The sequence below is a fragment of the Marmota monax genome, unplaced genomic scaffold (genome assembly GCF_021218885.2).
Source record: "Marmota monax isolate L192 unplaced genomic scaffold, Marmota_monax_Labrador192_F-V1.1 WCK01_AAM20220418_F8-fsc00021, whole genome shotgun sequence".
Classification (NCBI taxonomy): Eukaryota; Metazoa; Chordata; class Mammalia; order Rodentia; family Sciuridae; genus Marmota; species Marmota monax.
The window spans coordinates 22,779,769-22,804,414 of NW_026695228.1; the positions used below are offsets into that span (position 1 = coordinate 22,779,769).

Genomic DNA, 24,646 nt, shown 5'->3' on the forward strand with positions numbered 1-24,646 from the left:
CAGCACTAGTCAGCATAAAACAAGTTCAAGCTGTATCCCCTCAGATTTCTTTTGCTTGAGAAGCATAAATGAAAATTTAGTCTTCATTCTCCTTGTCCTTCCCAGTTTATTATTTTATCCTTCAGTGGAGAATTGTGCTTCAATGACACCCGTGATGTGGACTGAATCTCATTATATATGGCCAGGTGCTGGGACAGTTGTTTCAGCTCTGATTTGTTTGGGGGGTGAAATTCTTTAGAAATTGTGCTTTCTAAAGAAAAGGGCCTGGAATTTTGGTTGGCTGGAGTGTATCCAGCCCAGGCCTGGCTCCTGGCTCCAGAATCCAACTTGAGTCCCAGCTCATGGGCTTCCTGGCATTCAGATACCTACCTTTTTAGTAAGGGTAGACTCACTGATGGATACATGAAGTGTGGTGCTGATTGGTGCAGCCCCCCCCCCCAATCTTCCTTGTGGTTATTGTTCTTGTGCTTGGTTTGAAGACAGCTGTGGAACAGAGCACACTTGAATACGTGCTGCTCCAGGTGACCTTCAGACAACCAGGCCACCACCCACACAGCTTCTGTGTTGCTATGGATATAATGATGAAGATGGTGCCACTGTGTGCTGTATTATTGCTGTGAGGATTCAGCTGTTGCAAATCAAGTGTTCAGTACAGAGCATTAGCCTAGGAAGTGGCAAGTACCTTCTGGCAAACTTCCCTAGGCCCTAGTATGGATACATTTGATGGTGGCTTGTGTGAAGCTCTGCTGAAAGTATAGTTGCTGGTTATTTTATGGAAGGATCCATAAAGCTTTTAATTAGCTAACATTTGTCCTTAAAACTGCTCCTCCCTTCCCTGTCATCTTGCTGCCTATGCACTGACACTTTAGGAAAAAGGAGGGTCTGAATAGACAGGACAGAGTTGAATAGACAGGACAGAGTTGAAGAGGGGACCCCAAGACCAGAACTTCAGGTAGAGATACAGGTACAAAGTTGTAGCTGGTCACAACCTTCTTGGATTACTCAGCCTCTTGCAGTGGATGGAACTGGAAACTGAGTCTTCAGAAATCAGTTATAGCTGGTCTCTCTTCCTGTCTGGCTTGCCAGCCCTCCAAGTCCCAGAACAACTGTTTCTCTCTTCTTCCCTTGCTGCTCCTCAGAACACCCATCTAGAGTTCCTAAAAGCCTAATCAAAGGACAGGAGCCTTTGGTGGTGGTTACGATGGGGTAGGCAATGAGAACCACTTGACTAAGGAACCAGTGGAGAGGCTCACTGCCACTTACTTTACAAGTAGGAACACTGTCATTGCAGAATATATTCAGACTTTTAAAACTTGTTTTGGATTTATTTGAAATAAAAGTTTCTGTATCTACAGATTTCTAATTTGTTTAGACTATTAGCTAGAATATAAACAAGGTTAAGACTACCAAAGGAAATCAGATAGCTTCTGCAGAAAGCTGGAAAACATCATTACAGTGATGCTTTGTTAAATACTATTTATAAGTATTCTGAAATCACATAAATGAGGGCTGAGATGATAGTAGCAAAGAATATCCTTGAAAAGGAGACATGTTTAATCAGAGGTCTGTAAGTTGGGGAAATAAGTACTAATGTTCCTAGCAACTGAACTGTGTAGTTGTTGAAAAAATGAAACATGTAAATTGAAGAGCTAAATATTTTTAACTTTATCCTTCCATAAACCGTAGTTAACTCCTAAAGAGAGATGAGCACTTATTGGGCACTGTACAACACAGCTTTAGAACCAGCTTAGATACCACTGCCTGCGTTTTCTTTCACATTGATTTTTATATGGTTTGCTACATTTTACAGCAACTTCTAAACACCAATCTTTGCAAGTTATAGGATTGTCAAAAGGATATAGTGCAGTCTAATTGTGAAATTGTGATTGCATGTGTCAATCCTGTAGTGCCTCGTGGGGTTTATCGTGTCATGCTGGGGCACCTTGGCTCCAACTGTGACAGCATATATCTTTACTTCATCTTTTTCTTCTTATTCTTTTAAACTGGGAACACGCTTTGAAAGAGTATAAATCCAGAAATAGGAATCCAGTTGGATCATGCATCCTTTTTAGGATTGGAAACAATAAGATGAAATTCTCTTACTGCCACTTGACCTTTAGCTAACTCCTTACAGTAAATGGCAATTCCTGTCTCTTGGCCACAGGTCAGAATGAGAGTGGGAAGGGAGCAGCTTTTTTGTTTGTTTTAAATCCTTTAGATTGGAAAGTTTGTTTGAAAACAATGTCTGATTGTCAAAAGAATCCTGCCTGCCCTCCATCCATCTTCTCACATGGGCTGGTGTCCCTCTTGCATAGACTGGTGCCTGTGCTGTTACTATATTGCACATATTGGGAGTCCTATCCCTGCCTCCCTCACTCACCAGGAGCACATGTTCTGTCCCTCCCCCTTCCAGTCCCATTCTGGCCATTCTTCACTGGTGTCATCTTGTCCCTCCAGGTCAGCAAAGGTCAAGTATCCTCCCTGTCCAAGACCAGAGCAGTCCTGCTTTATGATATTCTCCCAAGTATTACTTAATCACTCAGGAGAGTATCATGTTGACTTCTGAGTCCCCAGGCCTGCCACTTAGCTCGAATGGGACACTTTGGCTGAGTGACTTGTGTCTGGCCGCCAACCACATTGTTCACATTAAGAGCTGTTTTCCTTTCCTAGAGCATTGAGATTGAACTGGAGGCCCCAGAGTGACAACTGGTTATGGTTGCTGTAGGGCCCACCTGCTGTGTGCTAGGAAGGCAAGAGTGAAGTCAAAGTAGGCCTACTCTCAGGTGCTCAAGGGCTGACAGGAAACTGTTAGATGGAGATCAGGGAAACCCCTGATCTGGGTCAGGGTTGTTGCCTGCCTGTGTGTGTGCTCCTAGCTGGGATAGCAAATGAAAGGCCTAAAGGTGATAGGAACAGTAGCTGTGTTGTTTGGAACATGACCACTTCACAATGGGAAGAATTTATCCCAGGAAGTTGACCTAATCAGCTCTGTACCTTAGAAAAGTTTTCTGGCTTTGTGTAGAACTTTTCACTGGGCCTCTCTTCCTTGGTCTGTAACAAACTAGAAGTTCTGGTTAACTTTCCTCCTGTTCCTTGTCATGGCAATAGGAGTGATTCTTGAAGTTCACAAGTATTTTAGTATCCTGTGGTTATGTACAGGAAGGGTGAGCCACAAAATGTAAGCTATCTGGGCTTAGGAACATCATGATGAGTCAGATTATGGCTTCTTAAAGTATGAGTGCTACCCAGATCTGTTATAGAATGGGTACAGAACAGTAGTACTGGGTATCTCATGGTGATACTCTGGCTTAGTTATCATTACCTGATGGTATGCAGGGAGGGCACACATGTCGCCCTTCACTGGTTGTCCAGAGCCTCCTAAGAGAAACTTTTTAGGTATTTGGGGCTCCAGGTCTGTCCTAATTGTTGATCGTGTCATATTTTCACTTTTCATCCAACAACTTTCAGTTCTTTCCTTGTAGGATTGACCTCAGGCATTGGGGGGGGGGGGGGGCGGGGGGAGTCCTGCGCCTAATTGTCATGTTAGTTAAGGATGATTACCAGCCTGTCCAGAGGATCTCTTAGACCCTCTGGGGTTGTGTTCAGCTTACTCATTGGCATTTCCTTGGTTCAAAGGCAGTTTAAACTGTACACAATCGGGTGCCATGTTCTAGGCCATCTTCCTTGCTCAGATCTGGTCTTTACACATCCTGAATAAGTTATTTCTTATCTGTTAAGTGGGATGAGGACAGAATCAGAGTCAAGAATTGTAACGACTTAAGTGTTACTGCGTATCAAATATGAGCTGCCGGCTAGGAATGGTATTTTTGACTTTTATAGTGTAAAGCACCAAGATGAGGTGATGTTTAAGAAAGAAACTTGGATGATGGTGGCTCACGCCTGTAATCCCAGCAGCTCGGGAGCTGAGGCAGCAGGATCGTGAGTTCAAAGCCAGCCTCAGCAAAAGTGAGGCACTAAGCAACTCAGTGAGACCTTGTCTCTAAATAAAATACAAAATAGGACTGGGGATTGTGTGGCTCAGTGGTTGAGGATCCCTGAAAATTCCTGGTACCCCTCCCAGGGGTACCAAGCTTTCTGCAGAAAAATCTCCATCTATCTTATATACAGAAAATTCAACTTCTTTGGCCTGTCTGTGCCTGAAGTAAAATTTAAGAACAGTAGTCACGGACCCAGAGCACATGAGTCCTGTTCCTTGGCTTTGTTATGAGCCTCTTTGGAAAGAGAGGAAGCATAGCCCAGCCTAGAAGCTTCAGTTACCTTGGCATTCAGCTTTCCTCGGGGACATTATTTGGCGATTTCCAGAATGTCATTACTTAATGGAAAATTTATGGGGCTCCTTCCTCTTGGTGGAATGAGTGTGGTTGCACCCCCTGGTGACTTGTATTCTTACTGCCTGTCTACTCCTCTGCCCTGGGATTGGAGCTTCTCCCAGGTGTGCCCCCCCCCCCCCACCACCACACACACACACACTTGCTGCAACTCACCTGGCATATGCTGAGTGTATAGCATCATCTGTGTTTTTTCCTGGGGTGCTTTCTAGGAGAAATCTGATCATGGCAACCAACTAGACAGCATGCTTTAGCCTTACTCCCTGCACCCTCCCTTTCTCATTCCAGGCTTCTCTAGTGCACTGAAGCTTCCCCTCTGACAGGACTACATTGAACTCAACCCCTGTTTCTTTGGACATGTTGGTCCTACCGCATGTGAGTCCTTTTATGTCGAACACCAAGCATCCTTAAATCCTAGTAACTTGTCTCCTCTAATGCTGCTCCCCTGAGAATGAGGTCCTGCCCTTCATTACTGAATCTAAAGGCTTGGTAAAGTCTATTTCTTGTCTCCTCGGGAATTAAAGCATATCCTTTCTGCAAGGCTTCACGCAGCTGGATGCAGCTTCTAGGGTGCTGCCTTCCTCCAACTGCTCCTTCGGCTTCCCGGCCCACCTGCTATACCCTCTAGTCAGCAGTGATATGTTTGAAGTCACACACACACACCCTGCCATGCTCTTGTGTGATTTGGCCCAGATCCTAGGTCTTGTACTCTTTCCCTTGTACTCATCCCTTTGTACTTTGAGCAAGCACTTTTTCACAGTTCATATTCCTGCCCACAGATTTTGAGTGCTCCCTCTCCCTGGATCTGAGAGTGACTACTTCCTTTCTTTAATTGGGGGTGTCTTCACTTAGGCCTGCAGGACCCCCTCTGTCTTTTCCAGGCTTCCAGCTTGGCCTGAGCTATCAGGCCCTCATGCATCTCCTTCCCATTAACAGCCTGACAGCTACTATTGCCTTGATTCATATTACAGGCACTTCTGGGTCTTCATGGCAGTTGCTTCAGGCCGGACTTGTCACCAGAAGCAACCCTGGTGAGATGAGGAGGTGTCTCTAGCACCTGAGGCAGGCCCACCAAGTTAGACATCTGCCTTTGCTAAACAATTATTTGGTGAGATCTGGCAAGGATTAGTCTAACATGTGCTTGGCATGCTTAAGGACATGAGTTCAATCCACAGCATCAAAAAGGAAAGGAAGGGAGAAACCACCTTAGGGTGTGATGCTTGCTGGGTGCTTATTAGATTAATGCAGTGTTTCACAAGGCCTACCTTCAAAGAAAGTTGCTTTTGGGAAATGCCCCATCTTGTCCCTGAACTCATAACTCAACTGCTCTCTTCATAATACCACACACATACACACAAAGGGCTGCTACATCATGTCCTTCCTTCCTCTCCTCAGATGTATCCATTCAAGGGCCAAAGGGAGTTCTCTCCTAGGTATTATCCTTTTCCTGTGAGTTAAAGATTTTTTATTTATTTGTTTATTTTTTAGTTGTAGTTGGACACATCACCTTTATTTCACTTGTTTATTTTTGTATATGGTACTGAGGATCTTACCCAGGGTCTTGCACATGCAAGGCGAGCGCTCTATCGCTGAGCCACAATCCCAGCCCCTTATTTATTTTTTAAGGGTATTTTTTTAGTATTTATTTTTTAGTTATAGGTAGACATAATATCTTTATTTTATTTTTTTGTATGGGGTGCTGAGGATTGAACTCAGTGCCTCATGCATGCTAGGCAAGCTCTCTACCTCTGAGCCACAACCCCATCCCGAGTTTTGTTTGTTTTAGATGATTCACATCCCCACTCTGGCTTTTTTGGGATTGGGGTATCATTGAGGATCAAACCCAAGGCCTCATACTTGCTAGACAAGTGCTCTACCACTGAGCTGCAACCCTAGCACCAGCATTTTAAAATCTTTTACAAGGTGTAAAGGAGAGGGAAAAACATCCTTCCACTTAAACATGAATTCAGTGCTCAGATGAGTCTGAACAATCCGTAGTACAAATGTGTTCATCACTACCAATCATTTGTGAGTTGCATTCACATCCTGCCCCCTTCAGAGTCTTCTAGAGATAGCCCTAGGCTGCTCCCGTCCTATCTTTTCCCTGTGCAGCCTCTCAGAAATGTGCTTTCTCCATGTATTCTTTAGTCAGATGATAGCTGAACTTGCAGTCAGAGTACCATGAAAGGAAGAAGCTGTCTTCCTGAAGGTGTCCATTTTCCCAACTCTTTGTGAACTCTTAGAACTACTCTTCATCCAGGACCTTGGACCTGTGGAGTCAGGGTGGGGATTCTCAGTGGCCAGAACCTATGTGCATGGCTCCTAGTCTGCCTTCCACAAGCTAGGAGGTCCCCTCTTCTCATCCAACGACAGACTACAGGGTTGCTTTATGTAGCAAGCTGTCCTTTAGTGGTTTTAAAATATGTTAATTTGTCAGAACTTTGTTTACAAAAGGGTTCTGGGAGCCTTGGTTTAAATTACACTTGAATTGAATTATAAAGTATTTGATCAACATCTAGAGGGCCTAGGCATAAACTGCTTCTTGACAAAGTTCATTCCAGAATGTACCAGAATGAAAGCCATGACCGCCAGCTAGCTTTACCTGCCTTTTCTTATCCCTCTGCCTACCTGTGTTCCTGAAAGCCTCAACTGATTCCTGAATCAGAAAGGTTTTCTTACCTCTGCTGAACTGCCAGGTTCATTCCTAGATATGCATATTAGATGCAGGCAGCCCCCAGTTTATTATTTTTCTTACTGCTGAGCCTGAGTTTAAAGCTGGTTATACCTCTTTCTTGCCAGTAGAAAAGTGTCATACAAGACACAGAAAGAATGCAAATGGCCTGCACATTTAAGCAAATGTTTCTTCTCATTAATAGCCATCATGAGAACTCCTGGCACTGAGTAAAAGGTGGATTGCTATGTTTCTGAAGGGCAGTTTGCAATAAAAATTCGTATATTCCCAACTGGTCGTTGTACGTACATCTTGGAGTTTGTAACATTAGAATATATGGACAGTTGCATGAAGTCACCTTTGCAAGGATTCTTGCAGCGTGGTTTGTAGAGTTGGTGTGACCTTCAGCAGGAGTTGTTCGGGGAAGGGAACAGGGTGGCGCTCATGAGCACTGACAGCCAAGCAAGGTTTTGTCATGAGAGGTGCCCTTTCTTTCTGGTTGATAAAGTGCTAAGTGGAATATGGATCCCCTCAACCCCATTGGGGAATGGAATGCAGGGGCTCTTTTGTGCTGAGCTGTATTCCCAGTCATTTTTATTTGCGACAAGGTCTTGTTAATTTGTTAATAAGTTTCTGAAGCTTATCTCAAACTTGGAACCTCTTTACTTCCACCTCCCAAGTTGCTGGAGATTTTTGTTTGTTAAATTCTAATCAGCAGTAACTTTTTGTGGGATTTTTTTCCCCCCATGAGCAAACATAAAAATTTAAGTTACCAAGAAATGTAAGTGTGAGACTATGCCCAGAGCATTCAACAGTGGCCTGTGTGGGCCAACCAAGGCGGGGTGGGCAATCCAGCCTGCTTTTCCCTGCCTGGCCTTGGTTCACCAAATGGAATTACTGACTTTTGACTCAGTGCTTTGTAAGCATCTAATACAAATAAGAATTTGAATGTAAATGCCAAATTGGGGGCCTTGCAAATCTTCCTTCAGCATTTCCTGAACTCCTGAAGATGGAAATAAGGACATATAGATTTGTGGAACAGCTTTATTGTACCTCCTCCCCCGTAAACTCTGTAGTGTCCAGTGCTGCCCCCCACCACCCTTGGCTTCTGGTTAGCTCTTACCTCTGTGCCCTGCCCCTCACTGTTTGTTCGTTCTCTCTCTTTCATCCCTGATGTATGGCAAATCTTGGAGAACAGGCATTATAGCCCTTTTAGTTGGGGCATGGAGTTATGACCTGGCCAATCACTGTCAGAGTAACTCAGTCCTTGGAGGCCCCAGACAGGAGAACATGTTACTGCCTTGTCTCTGATGGGACTTTTCTCTTCCCTTGTAGAGTGCCTGGTGAAGAATGTGATGGGATCACTAGCATGTCTGCGGAGAGTGGCCCTGGGACAAGATTGAGAAATCTGCCAGTAATGGGGGATGGACTAGAAACCTCCCAAATGTCTACAACGCAGGCCCAGGCCCAACCCCAGCCAGCCAACGCAGCCAGCACCAATCCCCCACCTCCGGAGACCTCAAATCCCAACAAGCCCAAGAGGCAGACCAACCAACTGCAATATCTGCTCAGAGTGGTGCTCAAGACACTATGGAAACACCAGTTTGCATGGCCTTTCCAACAGCCTGTGGATGCGGTCAAGCTAAACCTCCCTGTGAGTAATTTGGGCAGGGTTCAAGGTTGTTCCCCTTCTGTGTGTCTCCAGGTGAAGACACATTCCAAGGGAAGGGACAGATGGGTTTGGAGCCATGGTGAAAGCTCTGAATACCAGCACCTGTGGGGCCTTTGAGTGTGTGGTTTAATGGGGGAAGGAGAAGCCAGGCTTGTGGTGGCACATGCTTGTAATCCCAGCTACTTGAGAGGTGGAGGCAGGAGGATCACAAGTTCAAAATGAACATGGGCAACTTAGCAAGGCCCTGTCTTAAAATATAAAGGGCTAGGCTCTGTCCACCAAATACGTAGTTCAGAAGTAGAATGCTCCTGGATTCAGTCCCCAATAACAAAAGAAGAAGAAAACAAATGAGGGAAAAGAGAAAGAACAAAGTAACTGGCTTATAGTAACTGGTTTCTTAGCTACTGGACCCTGGAGAGAGTTGAGAGCAGTTGAGTAAAGATGGGTGAAACAAACAGGAAAGATTGCTTACAAGTTTCTGTCCAGTTTCATGGTGAGCTGAAATCAGAGCACATGGTAGTCCTTGTTTCCTTCCCTTTTCAGCTATGGTTTGCTTGTTCAGTAGAAGTAGGCAAGGTCAGACTTTGCTGTAGAACTGGTTTCATGCATCAGCAGAAGCTAGCATCATTGTCACTGTCACTTAATGAAGGCTGGGGAAAAGCTTCAGGTTATTTCCCAGGGAGCAAGTACATGGAGGTGACCCTAGGGGGAAGAAATAGGCCAGGTCCCTTGGAAAGCAACTTTGCCCATCTCCCTTTTGGTGGCTACAGTGTCTCCACCAACTGAGCTATATCTCCAGCCCCACTGGAGAGTTTTCTTTAATTTGTCCACATCTGCTGCTCTGTAATCATAACTTGTCTCGTGACCGAACCTCAGGGGACCTAAGATTAATAAATGTTGTAATTTTTTCTTACCTTCAGAACCATCAAGGACTTATTTCTGAATTGTCCTTTGTTATATGCTAAGTCTTATATAACTTGGTGAGTGAATTAGGTGGCAGTAACCACTGACCCAAGTTGGGTTTATGAGTGCTGGAACTGCTTATGTGGAGGAGCAGACTTAGATTCCACCAGGCATCTAGACTGTAGGAGGAGGGATACCTTCCTGGCTTGGAAATCTTATGCCTGTGACAACTATCCAGTGTGACCTGTCCACTAAATATGTATCATAAACACCCCGGGAAAGAGGAGGCTGGAGAGGGGGCGCTGCAGATTTGGGTAATGAACTGGCTCAGGAAAGGGGTAAAGGCAAAGGGGTACCATGTGTACCATTGATCAAGACAAGGAACCAGAGGCATCTGGCTGGGGTTGTTTGCTACATGGGTATGACTGGGCTATGCAAGGTCCACAGTTGAGGGTGACATTCTAAAGCAAATGCAAAGAACCCGCTGCAGAAGGGAATCCAGGGCAACCTAGGGCCTCTAAGGATTTCATGGGGAGAGGAGGACAGGGGTGGGTAGTAGGAGGTCTACACAAAGGTTAGAGGATCTCCAGCAGACAACAGTTCCCCCAAATTTCTGCATCAGAGACTACAGGGAAATCAGAGATGAGGATTCAAATCTGACTGCCTTGTTGGCCTTTTAGAAGGCATTGGTGACCTTAGGAAGATGCAACACAGAAATAGAAACTAGATTTGTTATGGTGGGATTGAGAAGGTGAGGATAAAAGCATCCATTTCAAGAAACTTGGCTTTGAAGGGAAATTGTCAGAACCAGAGTAATGGAAGGATCAGTTTGTTATAGGAAGACTGCATGAGTGGGAAACAAAGGCCTGGAGGGTTGAGAGGGCAAAGACCAAGGAAAGGGGAATTTAAGGAACTTGAGATCTCTGAGAAGGCAGCGTCTCAGGTAAGGTTGAGGGAACAGCACTGGCCAGTGGAATAGTTGGGTGGAAAGTATGGTTGATGAGACCAAGGGGTCAATTTGTGTGAAACGGAGACTGACTCCCAAGGGTGACCATCATCTCACTGCTCCTGGTAGACTACCTGTCTAGCCACCTGCGCAGTCTCACATGGAAAGCTTTTTTTTTTTTTTTTTAAGTTGGACACAATATCTTTATTTTATTTATTTGTTTTTATGTGGTGCTGAGGATTGAACCCAGGACCTCACACATGCTAGGCAAGCTCTCCACCATCGAGCCACAATCCCAGCCCGAAAAGCTGTTAATAGAACCACTCAAGCAAGAGCTGTTAATAGAACCACTTCCCTTTTTCTGTTTTCCCTGATCTTCATCTGCATTTTGGCCATTTATTTGTCATGTCCTAAACATACTGCCTTTGCCTCCATCCCAGCTCCCTCCTAGTCTACCCTCTACCATTATGCTCTTTGCCTCTAAGCCATTTGATTTACTGTGGCCAATGAAAACACTGAATACTATCTTAGAAACCTTTGATCAAGAATAAAATCTAGATATCCTTTGGGTCTGGGGTATTTGAGTGTGGTTCTCTTGGGAAAGGCAACTAGAGCATAGTATATCTAGTGTAGTAAGTTTAGCCTTGAGTTCCTTTCTTGAACTAGGTCTTCTTCTCCCTAGGGTGCCTGGTGTATCTAGCCCTTACATTGAAGTGATTTCAGAGCAACTTAAAACCCTTCTGCCCACTATCAATATCAGCAGGATCTGGTACTCAACTGATAGTAGTTTTGCTCTCTCTTCTGCAACAGCTTTTCTACCCCTAGCTGACCCACTGTACTTGATATTCTACCAAAATGTAGCTTAATTTTGGGAGTCTTCATCCTGACTTGGGGAGATGACCTCAAAGAATGTAGTTCTCAATGGGTGTGGCCAAGAGGTCAGAGTTAGACCAACACTTATTGAGCCTCCTGCCTGGTCCTTTGTGTTTCTTCTTCTTGGAAACCTAGCACTATTTGATCTATCTTCAGTTTCCTTGTATGTTTTTGAAAATAAGCTCTTGGATTTAGAATAGTTTAGATGTAGAGAAAAGCTGTGAGGATAGTAGTACACAGTTTGATTTCAAAGACCTTAGAACATACATATCTGCTCTCTGGGGCCCCTTCTCTTTTGTACTTTAAGATCCAAAGGTTTGAGGATTGTGTCTGTTGGATGCTTTCCTTAAAAGTACTTCATTGTGGTTCATTCTGTACCCAAATTTGGATACTAATGAAACCATAGTGGTATACTACATGCTAGTGAAAGAAGTGTTGAAGTCCCATGAACTTGACTGAAGGTTGAGGTTTGTGCCTTATAGTTCTTCCTGAGCATTTGTAGGGGAGAGGCTCCAACACTGGTGCCAGGGGGATTTGCAATTTTTTGGATGATTAAAATATCAAATGGTGAGGACAAAAGAGGCCCTGCTGTGATTGTTTTATTAGTAAAAACTGCTTTATAAAGGCTGTGTGTACTTTCACCATTATTTATTAAAACTGAATGAATATTTAACATTGAGAAGAAAAGGGGGGGGATTTTGATAAAAAATGTGTTTCAGGACAGGGCAGTTGGCAGCTTGCATATTTTCCTTCCAAATTGCCACCCAGCATTTAGGAATCCTTCCCTGATTCACTTTTTTGGGTTCCTCTGGAGGTCACTCACTCATACTGGAAAGTATGTTCTCTGACTCTCTTTGCTTTACCTGTGGAATAACCTGAGTGAGCCCCACAGACCATCTGGCTGTCCCAGCATGGCTGCTGAGATGACACTGGCCTTTGCTCTTTCCACTCCCCAGGATTACTATAAGATCATTAAAACACCTATGGATATGGGAACAATAAAGAAACGCTTGGAAAACAACTATTACTGGAATGCTCAGGAATGTATCCAGGACTTCAACACAATGTTTACAAATTGTTACATCTACAACAAGGTGAGATGTGGGGGTGGGTGCCCAGCTATTCTGGGTGAAGGAGATGGGAGACCTGTCCGGAGCCTTAGGGTAGGAATGCTGGGAGCTGGGCTTGGAGTCTTGACAGCAGGAGACAGTTGGAGGTGGAGGCGACAGACCTGTGGTTTTGCCTGGGACTGGGTGTGTTTCATTTGTGGGGAGGAGGGTACTGGCCACTTAAGCTGTCCTTGTGAGCCTGAAGCATGTGCTTCTGGTACCCTTGGGATTTTGGTTCCTCTGCATGTCTAGTAGAGAGGTTTGAGAAGGACAGTCCACTGGGATGGTATAAATTGTCAGGGAAAGCCTGTTCAAATGTAGTCATGCAGAGGTGTGTGCAGACAGAAACCTCCATGTGTGAGAGGGTACATTGGGGCTGACCACAGAGCCTATTAGTTCTGTGGGTCACAGTCTCCTGGAACTGTGGACATGACCATTGATAAATCTTGGCCGTAGAATTGAGTGTCCCCCTGATTGATCTTACATGTAGACCCAAGGGTCACTTCCTAACCCCCTAGTCAAACCTTTCGGCTCGGCTGTGCCATGAAGCCAGATCATTTGTTTACAGTTCAGACCACAGATGTGATTAAAACCAACCCTTTCATAGAACGACTCTGGAGGGAGACACTATACAGAACTCAGCTTTTGACCTCTGCTGGTGTAGTGGGTAAAATTGCCCAGAAGAGATGGGTAGGTGAGTTTCTTGAAGTTTACCATGTTTTGTAAAGTCTTAGCTCTCCTCACTTAGGTGGCAGTGACATGTACAAACCAGGCCCATGGTTTAGAGCTGAGTGGGAAGAGCATGTCTGGACAAGATGATAGAGGGGACCCATGAAACAGTGTGAAATGGGCCTTGTCTATTACCCCACTAAGCTGCCTTGGGGGTATATTGGGGAGCACTCTTGGAGCCCTGCTAAAGTATTCATGGCAAGAAATCCTGTGTAATTCAAGTATTTCTAGTGAAATAATATGAGTTGTGTCCAAGGAGGCCCTAAAGCAAGGAGAGCCCCTGTCAGGGATTGACTGAACTTGGTAGATGCTTAAGGCACTAGGATGTTTTCTCAGGCCGGAATTTAAACTATGAGAGAGGGAATTGCAGTAAACAAGTGCAGGCTCAGCACCCCTGTAGGGACACCTGGTAGTATAATAACTGTTGTGGCCCTTTGGGGTCCAGATCAGAGAAGGAGCCTGAATATAATGCTTTATGCGTTGGGGTAAGGGGTGGCCCATCCATAGAGGTGGGGAGGGGAGGGCTTCCAGCACTACCTGTCTCTCTCCTCATCCAGCCTGGAGATGACATCGTCTTAATGGCAGAAGCTCTGGAGAAGCTCTTCTTGCAAAAAATCAATGAACTGCCCACAGAAGAAACTGAGATCATGATAGTCCAGGCAAAAGGAAGAGGACGTGGGAGAAAAGAAGCAGGTAAAGTACTGAAAAATCAAATTGGCTTTGTTTCTATCTAGTATTTGATCCTTTTCCAGGTTTAATAGAGGACTGGGGTTGTGAGGAAGTAGATGGTGACAGCATACACCAAAGTGATGCTATTTTGAACTCTGGGGTTAATTTCAGTACTGGATCTCCTCCACAGGATCCCATGACCTTGTGACCTCCCCCCAAGTAGCCATTGTTGGGCCCTGCCTTGTAGAAGATGGTTGATTTACTTAGATCAAAAAGACAGCACAGCTTTTTCAACCACTTAGACATTGTTTGAACTCTCATCTTGATAGTTCTATAGATGGTTTTTACCTTTCCGTTTTATTTTATTGAGAGAGAGAATTTTTTTTTTAATATTTATTTTTTAGTTTTCGGCGGACACAACATCTTTGTTTGTATGTGATGCTGAGGATCGAACCCGGGCCGCATGCATGCTAGGCGAGCGCACTACTGCTTGAGCCACATCCCCATCCCCTTATTTTTTATTTAATTCATCCAAAAGCAGTTTTAGCCAGTGTCTCTGTCCTACAGACTTGAGGTTTGTTATCTGAATTACCCTAATGCACTTGTGTCACAGCCATGCCTGTCTTTGATGCTTAGTCATCTGAAGTCAGTTATTGCCCTTCTTGTGTATCTCTGCATGTCCTGTTGTGTCTTCCCCCATACACACCCCAATTGACACAGGTTTCCAGAGGTTAGCTGCCCATTCAAAAGAAATGTTTTAGTCTAAGAAAATATCTTAACTGCTTCCTTCATCTTGTCCTTTGTGGCTCTGTGCTGCAGAAGAACAACGTTTTTGAGGCAGTCCTGGGTATCCTTCTTGTGCTTTTCTTAAGGAGGAATCTTTAGCCTGGTCTCCCATCCTCTTCTGAAGTGGCACAGTGGTCAGCTGAGTCCCCTGCAGTACCTGAAGTAACCAAGGAAAACGAGTCTTGCTGAACATCTTTTGGCTCTTCCTTTTTCTTAACATGAGGAGCCTATTCCTTGCTCTCTGTGTTCCAATTTGGGGAGAAGGCCAAATGTAGTGTCTGGGGAAGGAGAATTGGGAAACTCACAGAACCACAGAACCTCCTCCTTGCTCTTCACAGGGAGCCTAGACAGCCTAGAGATGAAGGCTGCTTTTACAGAGCATTTGGCATTTGTATTCCTTTGCATAGCAGCCAGTGTGCATGCAAAGGATGTGGAAATCCAGATCATACTCTCAGGTTCAGATTTCATGGTCCACTTGCTCATGTTAGAGCTCTGGTCATAACCCCTTGTTTTTGGAGCTGGTTGGGTATGCTGTGTGACTAGTTTGTTTTCCCACCCATCCACACAGATGAAGGGATGCAGCCTGAGGTAGTCCAAAAAAAAAAAAAAAACAGCAGCTGTCCACTGAACCCAGTGATGCCAAGAAATGGGGTTGTGCCAGTTTACAGAAACCTTGGTGAAGGTGGTTACTGCTGGCATCTGCCAGGAACACCTAAAGGCAGTACTTTAGGGAATGAGGTCAGCTTTGGCTGAATGCTCTAAGGAGCACTTCTCTGATGTCCATTTATAATCCTTATGCTAACAATCAGCATGAATTTTCTGTTCCTTTATCCCATCTTTGAAGTAACATTTGTGCCTAAATGGGAAGTTATGGTCACGATGCCCCAGAAATTGTGGTGCTCTCCAGGCCTGGGGCTTATGAATGGGTTGGTACAGTGGCATCTGGGGTATGGGTGACATTGTCTCTGGGACAAATGCACCATGTATTTGTGTGCTAGTACCCTGGCAAAGTCAGCCAGTGTGTTTAGTACAACTTCTAACTTCCTGTCCTTTTTATTATTGGTAGGGACAGCAAAACCTGGCGTCTCCACGGTACCAAACACAACTCAAGCATCAACTCCTCCGCAGACCCAGACCCCTCAGCAGAACCCTCCACCTGTGCAGGCCACACCTCACCCTTTCCCTGCTGTCACCCCAGACCTCATCGTTCAGACCCCTGTTATGACGGTGGTGCCTCCCCAGCCACTGCAGACACCCCCACCAGTGCCGCCTCAGCCACCACCCCCAGCTGCTCCAGCCCCACAGCCTGTGCAGAACCATCCACCCATCATCGCAGCCACCCCACAGCCTGTGAAGGTGAGCATCTAGAGTTCTGGCCAGTTGCTACCACCAAGGAATGGGGTCTTACAGGAGACAAGTAGTCCTGTCCTTTCTAATGGTTTGTGCAGAACCTGTCCTAGGCACTGACCAGGTCATCTCACTATGTATTTCATAATCATATTACATTCCCCAGTGGATACCTTCCCCCTTTCTCTGTCTCTAATTTAGACTGCATGTTTGCAGGTGTCATCTGAATAGTTGTGCCTACTGTGGGAAAGGTCTCTAGCATTTTGTAGGAAAGGGCTTTATTAGGCTTCTTTGACCTGAATCCTGCACTCAGTTGTGTACTTTCTCCTATCACGTCTTTTCCCATCCTAGCTACAAAGCAGAGTGATAGGATCTCCCTGTCCTCAATCTTTTGCCTGCCCAATTACCTTTGAGCCCAATCACTGAGAATGTTGAGACCCTGTACAGGGCCTGGTTTAGGGGAGATCCGAGGAGCAGCTGTACTGGCTGCCATATTTGACCGAGCCTTTTACACCTATACTTCTGGCAGACAAAGAAGGGGGTGAAGAGGAAAGCGGATACCACCACTCCCACCACCATTGACCCCATTCATGAGCCACCCTCACTGGCCCCAGAACCCAAGATCACCAAGCTGGGCCCCCGGCGGGAGAGCAGCCGGCCTGTGAAGCCCCCAAAGAAGGATGTGCCAGACTCGCAGCAGCACCCAGTGCCAGAAAAGAGCAGCAAGGTATCGGAGCAGCTCAAGTGCTGCAGTGGCATCCTCAAGGAGATGTTCGCCAAGAAGCATGCTGCCTACGCCTGGCCTTTCTATAAGCCTGTGGATGTGGAGGCTCTGGGCCTGCACGACTACTGTGACATCATCAAACACCCTATGGACATGAGCACAATCAAGGTGAACCCTCACTCCCCTGGGTTGGAGGGTTAAGATGGGGCAGAGGCCTCCCTCCCCAGCTTTCCTCCTAGACCAGACCCTGGCCTTCAGCTTCCACAAACTGTGTAGCTATGTACTTTCCCAGCTGCCCAAAGAAACCTGGTGCCACCTGCTGGGAGTTGGGGGATGTGCATTGAGACAATGTGCTTGGCTATTTTGGTTGCAAGCAGTGGTGCTGCCCCATTCTCCTTATCAGGAGAACTGAGATGTGTCCTCCATTGCCTGGTAGATGTTCCAGAAGAGCTTGGGGATTGGTGATTTTGCCAGGCTCTCTGTGATAGAGAGGACCTTGCTGTCTCCTCTGTGGGAGAAAAAGTATATGCAAAAATCTGAACTGGGTGCAGCCCTCCTTTCATCTTCTCTTCTTCAATTCTGGCCTAACTTTTGCCTCCTGGGATTCTGTCTCTTGCCCTTTAGCCAGTCACAGTGACAACCCAGGTGAACTTGATTTGTTAAGCTGGGAAATTCTCTGCCCAGAGACTTGGTTTTGAGTGTCTCCTTGGGCATCTGATGCTGAGAACTGGGGCAATAGCTTCTCCCTTCCATCACCACCACCACCTGGGCCTGATTTAAACCAAGAGCCACTAAGAAGCCAACCTGCTCCTTAAGCAGCTTTTGCTGCTACCACATTCAGTGGCTACCTCCCCATTAAAACACAGGCAGACAAGGCTAAATGGAACCTGTCTTGTTTTTCTAGTCTAAATTAGAGTCCCGTGAGTACCGTGATGCTCAGGAATTTGGGGCCGATGTCCGATTGATGTTTTCCAACTGCTACAAGTACAACCCTCCTGACCATGAGGTGGTAGCCATGGCCCGAAAGCTCCAGGTGAGGCTTTGGGGAGAAGGGGTCAAATCTCTTAGAAATATGAGCAGATTTAATTTCAATTACTTTGTGATAATGCCACATAGTTTTGGAAGTGTTGATTCAACTCAAACTAATGCATGCATTAAAGTTGGGGTTATTGAAGCAGGATGGCTGGTTTTGGGGGGGGTGCTCCATTGAAAGCCCCCTCCTTACCCTCCACCTACATTCTGATGCCCTTGGCCATAAAAGCGTATGTGCTGTGCATGGCCCAGACTCCTCTTTAAAATAGACTTGTCTGAAGTCAACAGGAGACACTCTTGCCAGGTAAACAGTTCATTGCACTTGTGAGCCAAATTAACTGCTCACCTGGGTTTCTTCACCAAAGCCTTGAAAGGCTTTGTTTGCCTTTTGACTGCAGAGTGCCTCTTTCTTGATGGTTCCACATGACCACAGTTCTCTAAAGGGAGGAGTTTGAGGACCCTGTCCTTCGGGTTAAGTCCTGGGTAGTAAAAATCACACATGGGGGAGATTTTAGCATAAATGTATAAACTGATTCTGCTTTTAAAGAAAGAAAAATTAAGTACCAGGAAGTAGATACCTGATTATCTTTGGGTAATAAGAATTTTGGAGATACAGGGCTGGGGATGTGGTTCAGTGATAGGGTGCTATCCTAACATGTACAGGGCCCTGGGCCCGCTCATGCACGCACGCACGCGCACACACACACAAAAAAAAAACTTTTTAAAGAATAAAATCATTATTTAATGCTTATTTATAACCTGCTTTTTGAAATTCTTAGAAAGTAAGCATATATGATCATATAAATTCCCTATCTTCCCAGGGCCGTAGATTGTTTCTGCTTTCAGATTTCCTAGCAGGCTTAGGGCTAAGCCACCTGTTATCACAAGATACAGGTTTACTGGTTGTGGGTCTCAAAGCTTTCTTCTGCCTGGTTTATACAGCCATCTGCAGAGTTCTTCTGAAATTGAGGACTTGGCAAGCTTTTGGTGACTTGTGAGTTTGTGCTACACAGAGGTTACCTGAGTCCCACTTGCCCACCTTTCAGTTCTACCAGTTCCGTACACTGTCCCAGACTCATACCATAGTGTCTTCCTTCTTCTCCATTGTTATGTAGCCCCATCCTGGTTCTGTCATTCAGCCTGTATCTGGTCAGGGGCTGTGTTTAGTTTAGAGGATATGTTCTCAAATTCTGGCATAAAAAATAAAACATTTCCTTGTAGGGCCAGGTGAGCTTGCTCTTGCTAACGTGGACCTGGCCTTATTACTCAAATGCATGCTCAGATTTAAAGATTTTTATATTTAGGACTTGTTTCTTTGTTTTATTTTTCCTGAATTTGGCAGGGAGTGGAGGGTTGTGCTCCCTTTTCATGTAGTGCTACCCATCTTCATAAAGACGACTGCCCCTTTGCCCCTTAGTGTTTACATGTCCCATTCTTGGAACATTTTTTCGTTGTAGATGGATGGACATGATTAAATAAGTCAATTTATTTTTACGTGGTGCTGAGGCTCGAACCCAGGGCTTCACACATGTAAGGCGAGCGAGCGCTGTACCACTGAGCCACAACCCAACTCACATGTCCCATTCTTTTTTTTTTTTTAATTTCAATGTTTATTTTTCAGTTTTCGGCGGACACAACATGTTTGTTTGTATGTGGTGCTGAGGATCGAACCCCGGCCACACGCATGCCAGGCGAGCACGCTACCGCTTGAGCCACATCCCCAGCCCCACATGTCCCATTCTTGAAAGAGTTCAGGCTTTCTAATTTTACTGCAGTTCTTATACAGGACCACCTGGTGGCAGTGATGGCTACAGATTTGTGTTAAATGCTTCCCTCCTTCACTCCCTATTCTCTTAAGACTGTTAGCTTTTACCCATGTTAGATAGTTGTGCCCTTTCTTTATCCTTATGAATACAGCAGAACCCAAACAAGTTCTCTGCCAGCCCTGGAGAGTGCTGTTTTGAGCCACTTTGTTAGGGAAAGGGAAGAAAAAGAAAGCATCCTCTAATATGTTCTAGCTCTCTTTTCCTAATTTGTGTATCTTTTTCCCTATCCTCAGCTCAAACCGTAGAGCTGCTTTCTCTTCACAATTTCTGCTTTTCCAAAAAAAAAAAAAAGTTTTAGGGGTTTTAAGGCATGGTGATGCACTTCTGTAATACAGCAGCTCAGGGGAGCTAAAGCAGAATTGCGAGTTCAAAACCAGCCTCAGCAACTCACTGAGGCACTGTCTCTAAATAAAATACAAAAAAGGTCTGGGCATGTGGCTCAGTGGTTAAATGCCCCTGTATTCAGTCCCCAGTATCTATCCTTTTGGGAAGGGTTGAACCTGTTTAGACATGCAGTTTTTTAACCTGTAGTACTGCCATTGAGATGCTTGCCTCTGAAAATATTGCCATCTCTCCCTGCCAGGAGACAGGTAGCCTTAAGTTCTTCGATATCAGCTTGGGTTTGGGGGTTTTTGTGTTGGGAGTGGTGTACCAGGGATTGTATTCAGGAGTACTAGACCACTGAGCCACATCCCCAGCCCTACTTTATATTTTATTTAGAAACAGGGTCTCATTGAGTTGCTTAGCACCTCACTTTTGCTGAGGCTGGCTTTGAACTTGTGATCCTCTGTCTCAGTGTCCTGAGCCACTGGGATCACAGTTGTGCACCATTGCGCCCAGCGGCATGGTTTTTGATGACTAGAGTTTTCATTGGGGTGGGGGAGAGTATGACAGACATAGACAAAGCCCTTGCCCTTGCTTACTGTTTAAGAGGTATTGGGACCTGCTTAGTTAAGTTTCTTAATTGAGTTATGCCAATGGAGTGGGATTTATCTAAAAAGTTAAATAGAAAAGAATCTATTTCATTTTCCTCCTTCAGCCACTTAAGAAAATTTGTATCTACCAGTCTGGCAGCCACAGTCACAAAGATGGCCAGTTGACTTCTAGACTTAAGAATTTCCTCTGGAGCCTAAAGGAGGCATGGGCTGAAGGCCATCCGTATATCCAGAGCTGCTGCTGGCCCTGCCTTCTACTCTCTGTTCTGTTATATAAGAGTAATTTAGAAAGTTTGGTAGTGATTGCAGTCCATGTGGCTATCACCAGAGATTTATTTGCAGAAGAAAAAAAAATCACAAATTCTAGGTGATACACAGGTGTTTTATCGCAGTGAGAAAAAGTAAATGAAAAGTACATTGTGCTGCCTGAAGTGTATCCCAGAGGCAGGAAATGGTTTTGAGATAGGTGTACATGTGTCTTTATATCTTTATTTTAATATTTATTTTTTAGTTGTTGGTGGACAATACTTTTATTTTATTTTTTTTTTTAATGTGGTGCTGAGAATCGAACCAAGTGCCTCATGCAGGCTAGGTGAGCACTCTACCTCAGAGATACAACCTCAGCCCGGTGTCTTTATATCTTACACACACAGCTGCATCCCTAGCACCTGGCACCTAGTGAGCCTCCCACTTCCTGTGTCCTGTAGCTCCAACTCTTGGCTCCAGATCTGGTTCATCTGGGAGTCTTGAGGCACTATGGTCTTCTAGCACCTGAGCATGTCTGTTTCATTAAAGGGAGGAGTGTGCTTCCCCTGTGGATCAGTTGCAGCCTGTGGTATGTGACCCTGGGTCAGGATTTCTAGCAAGAAGAGATATTTGGCTTTGAAATTAGCAGGACATGCTAAGGCTGAGAAACACATATGACACATATGACCCATACCCATAGAGGAAGGAGTTGGGAGATATTGGACGCCAGATGGAGATCTGGGCCCACCTTGACAGCTGGACCCAACCAGGACAGTTCCAGCCCTGCCTGATGTTAGTTTCTTATCCCAGCTTGCTTCCTGTCTTGTACTCCTTGTTGTTTGGTCTTGGCTTTGGGTAAGACATACTCATGGAGTATGAGGAAGCCTCAAAGTGAGTGCCTCCCACCTTCATCCCCATTGTCCAAAATAACCACAGTCTAGGGCGGAGGAACAGAGATGTCCTTGTGGCAAGGGTAATGTTATCTCAAAGCCAGCCCAGAGAGACTGCATATACAGACAAGTGACCTGAAGCAACTTTCACTCTAGGCCTTCTGACCTGAGGAGAGTTGGTTACCTCTTTTTGTGATGTCCTGATATCCTGACATGTCTCAGAAACACTATCCTTCCCTCTGCTTCTTTCCTGAAGGCCTGACTCTTCTAGGATCTTGTGGCCCTAGCTGCCCTTTATGGGACCTGAGCCTATCCATATCTAAGATGCTCTGGTGGGTTGGAGTTGGGGTAGCAGCTCTCCTGGCATGTGACCAGGTGCTGTGGGGCTTAAGGATTTTGCATGCTGCCCCACTGGGGGCCTTCTCTGTTATGAAACTCCTTCTTCCTGCCTGGTTTCTTCTCAGCAGGCTGTAGTCATCTCTTGTGTATCTTTGTCCTTGTCCTTAGGCCTGCTCAAGAATTTATTTCTGAATAGATTAGAAAGTTATTGCTCTTCTAGTACTTCATCAGCCAAACCACTGAACACACCACAGAATCCCAGGTAGGGCCCTACTGGAAGAAGCTGTGCACTGGGTGGCCTGAAGGGGAGGGAAGTGACATGTTTTGTTATAGAAGACACCCAGCTGCCTGGAAGAGGAAACCTGAGAGTGTGTTTCTTGATCCTTCAAGAGGGAGTCCTAGGGCAGGCTTCAGCAAGTGTGCACTGAGTTGGAACAGCAGCCTCAGTGCTTGGCCCCACGCACTGCTCTCTGAAGCATGAACACCCACTTAGGGGAGGTACCTTTTGTTGTATGTATTGCTGCGTTGATTACTTTGTTCTGTGATTAAAGCATGTCTCAGAGTCCTGCTAGGAGGTCTGGGAGTGGCTGTCTGGTAGAAAACTTGCCTAGCATGTGTGAAGCCTGGATTCTATTCCCAGCACCATAAACAACAAAAAATCCTACCAGGAAATCTGTTCCTTTGACTTTTGTCCAGAGCAATCACTAGATTGATGGTGGAGTCATCAGAATACAGGGGGGAACCTGCCAGCTGGTTTGCATGTCCTTACCCTTGGAACCCCAGATGAGGCTCCTGTTCTCTGAGCTCTAAAACCTCGCATAGTTCTATATGACTTTTGAATCTTGGAGTCAGGAGATCTTAGGGTCTCTTGGAATGAATTCCTATGCCTAGTCATCTCCATGGCCTCTGCTCAGGTCACTTGCACTTCACAGGGTGACTGAGCCTTTCTTCAGTACACCCATACCTCTGCCTTATGTACACTGAAGCTGTCTCAGCCAGGAACTTGGCCCTACTAATGTGAAGAATGGGAATATAAACTCAAGCATATGGCCTTGCACTCTGCCAGGCACACTCCCATCTTGTGGCCTTTGCATATACTCTTCCCTCTGCCTGCAAGGTTCTCTGTAATGGCAATTCTTATTGGTCCTGTGGAATCTAAGGCTGGCAGAGCCTCCTGTTCTGGGAATCATAGATCTGATGGCGGGCAGCAGCCTCAGGGCACTATTTCTTAGGGTTTTGCCTTGAGCCCAGCATTTTTCAAGCACCCTCAAACTAATGTTCTCAGTGAGCTGGACCTGAGTCATTGTGTACCCTGTTCAGTGAGTACCAGCCATGTTAGGACTTGGCCCTACTAATGAGTTAGTGAGATTTGAGAAAGGAGTGTTGAATGACCTGAGCCAGAGGGCATGAGCCAGCTCCTCACCACCCATGTTAGTGGCAGAGAGGGGTCCTCATCCTTGCATCCTTCTTTTACCCTCTTGCTTACTTCCCCGTTGAGTTGACCCCAGTAGCCAGTAAGATCAAGGTGACCCTTGCGGGCATGGCTTCCCTCCCCAGGATGTATTTGAAATGCGCTTTGCCAAGATGCCAGATGAGCCTGAGGAGCCAGTGGTGGCTGTGTCCTCCCCAGCAGTGCCACCCCCCACCAAGGTGGTGGCCCCACCCTCATCCAGTGACAGCAGCAGTGATAGCTCCTCGGACAGTGACAGTTCCACTGACGACTCTGAGGAAGAGCGAGCCCAGCGGCTGGCTGAGCTCCAGGAGCAGGTGAGGATACCAGCCTTCAGAGTCCATGGGACCTAGAGGTTTCTGAGTGATGTCCCTTATGGCCTTTCCCATCTGCTAGATCAAGTACGTGTTGATCATACACGTAGTATTGGGGGAGGGGGGCTCATTTTTCTGAGTAAAGATGAGGCTTCTGTGTCCTTTCCATGTCTGGAAGGAGGAGGCCATGCCAGGATATCCATCTCTCCTGGGGCTGGCTGTCGGCTTGCCCCCTCCCTCCAAGCTAGTCATTGGGTCCTTAGTGCTTGATGTATCTGTACACTCTTGCCCAACCTCTGAGGAACCCTCCTTGTTAGCATCTCGGGACCAGGATAGCCAAGGGCCGGCTTGGACAACTCCTCCCCTGAGGAGGACCCTGGCATACTTTGGAATTTGGGGAATGGGTGAGCATGGGAACTTTGGAATCTGATTATTGAGGCAGGTCACTTGACTGAGGGCCAGCCCTACCTCTGCTTCCTGCTCTGCCATACCCTGATTCTTGGGGCCCCATGGCGTCCTTGTACTATATAGTTTGATGCCCGGGGTGTGGGTTATAAAAAGGAGATCTCAGCCCTGGGTATAAATCTTGCCTGTCTGCTCTACAGCTCAAAGCCGTGCACGAACAACTTGCAGCCCTCTCGCAGCCCCAGCAGAACAAACCAAAGAAAAAGGAGAAAGACAAGAAGGAAAAGAAAAAGGAAAAGCACAAAAAGAAAGAGGAAGTGGAGGAGAATAAGAAAAGCAAAGCCAAGGAACTTCCTCCCAAAAAGACGAAGAAAAACAACAGCAGCAACAGCAGTGCAAGGTCTGTGCTTCCCAAGTCTACTCTGGGTGGG

General features: G+C 45.8%; 1 protein-coding gene across 5 annotated transcripts in view; it reads left to right on the plus strand.

Annotated features, from left to right (window-relative positions):
• Brd4 (bromodomain containing 4) overlaps positions 1-24,646 on the plus strand; it is an 84,282-nt gene that overhangs the window by 39,653 nt on the left and 19,983 nt on the right. For 4 of the 5 annotated variants that reach the window (XM_046437104.2, XM_058576784.1, XM_046437105.1 and 1 more), the window contains exons 2-9: positions 8,356-8,674; positions 12,371-12,508; positions 13,810-13,945; positions 15,774-16,063; positions 16,584-16,946; positions 17,683-17,811; positions 23,604-23,813; positions 24,416-24,615. In XM_046437104.2, the coding sequence (XP_046293060.1) occupies positions 8,390-8,674; positions 12,371-12,508; positions 13,810-13,945; positions 15,774-16,063; positions 16,584-16,946; positions 17,683-17,811; positions 23,604-23,813; positions 24,416-24,615 (1,751 nt within the window). In that variant the 5' untranslated portion in view covers positions 8,356-8,389. Of the gene's footprint in view, positions 1-8,355; positions 8,675-12,370; positions 12,509-13,091; positions 13,218-13,809; positions 13,946-15,773; positions 16,064-16,583; positions 16,947-17,682; positions 17,812-23,603; positions 23,814-24,415; positions 24,616-24,646 lie in introns of those variants that run through there. The other variant, XM_046437108.2, reaches the window with a different exon arrangement.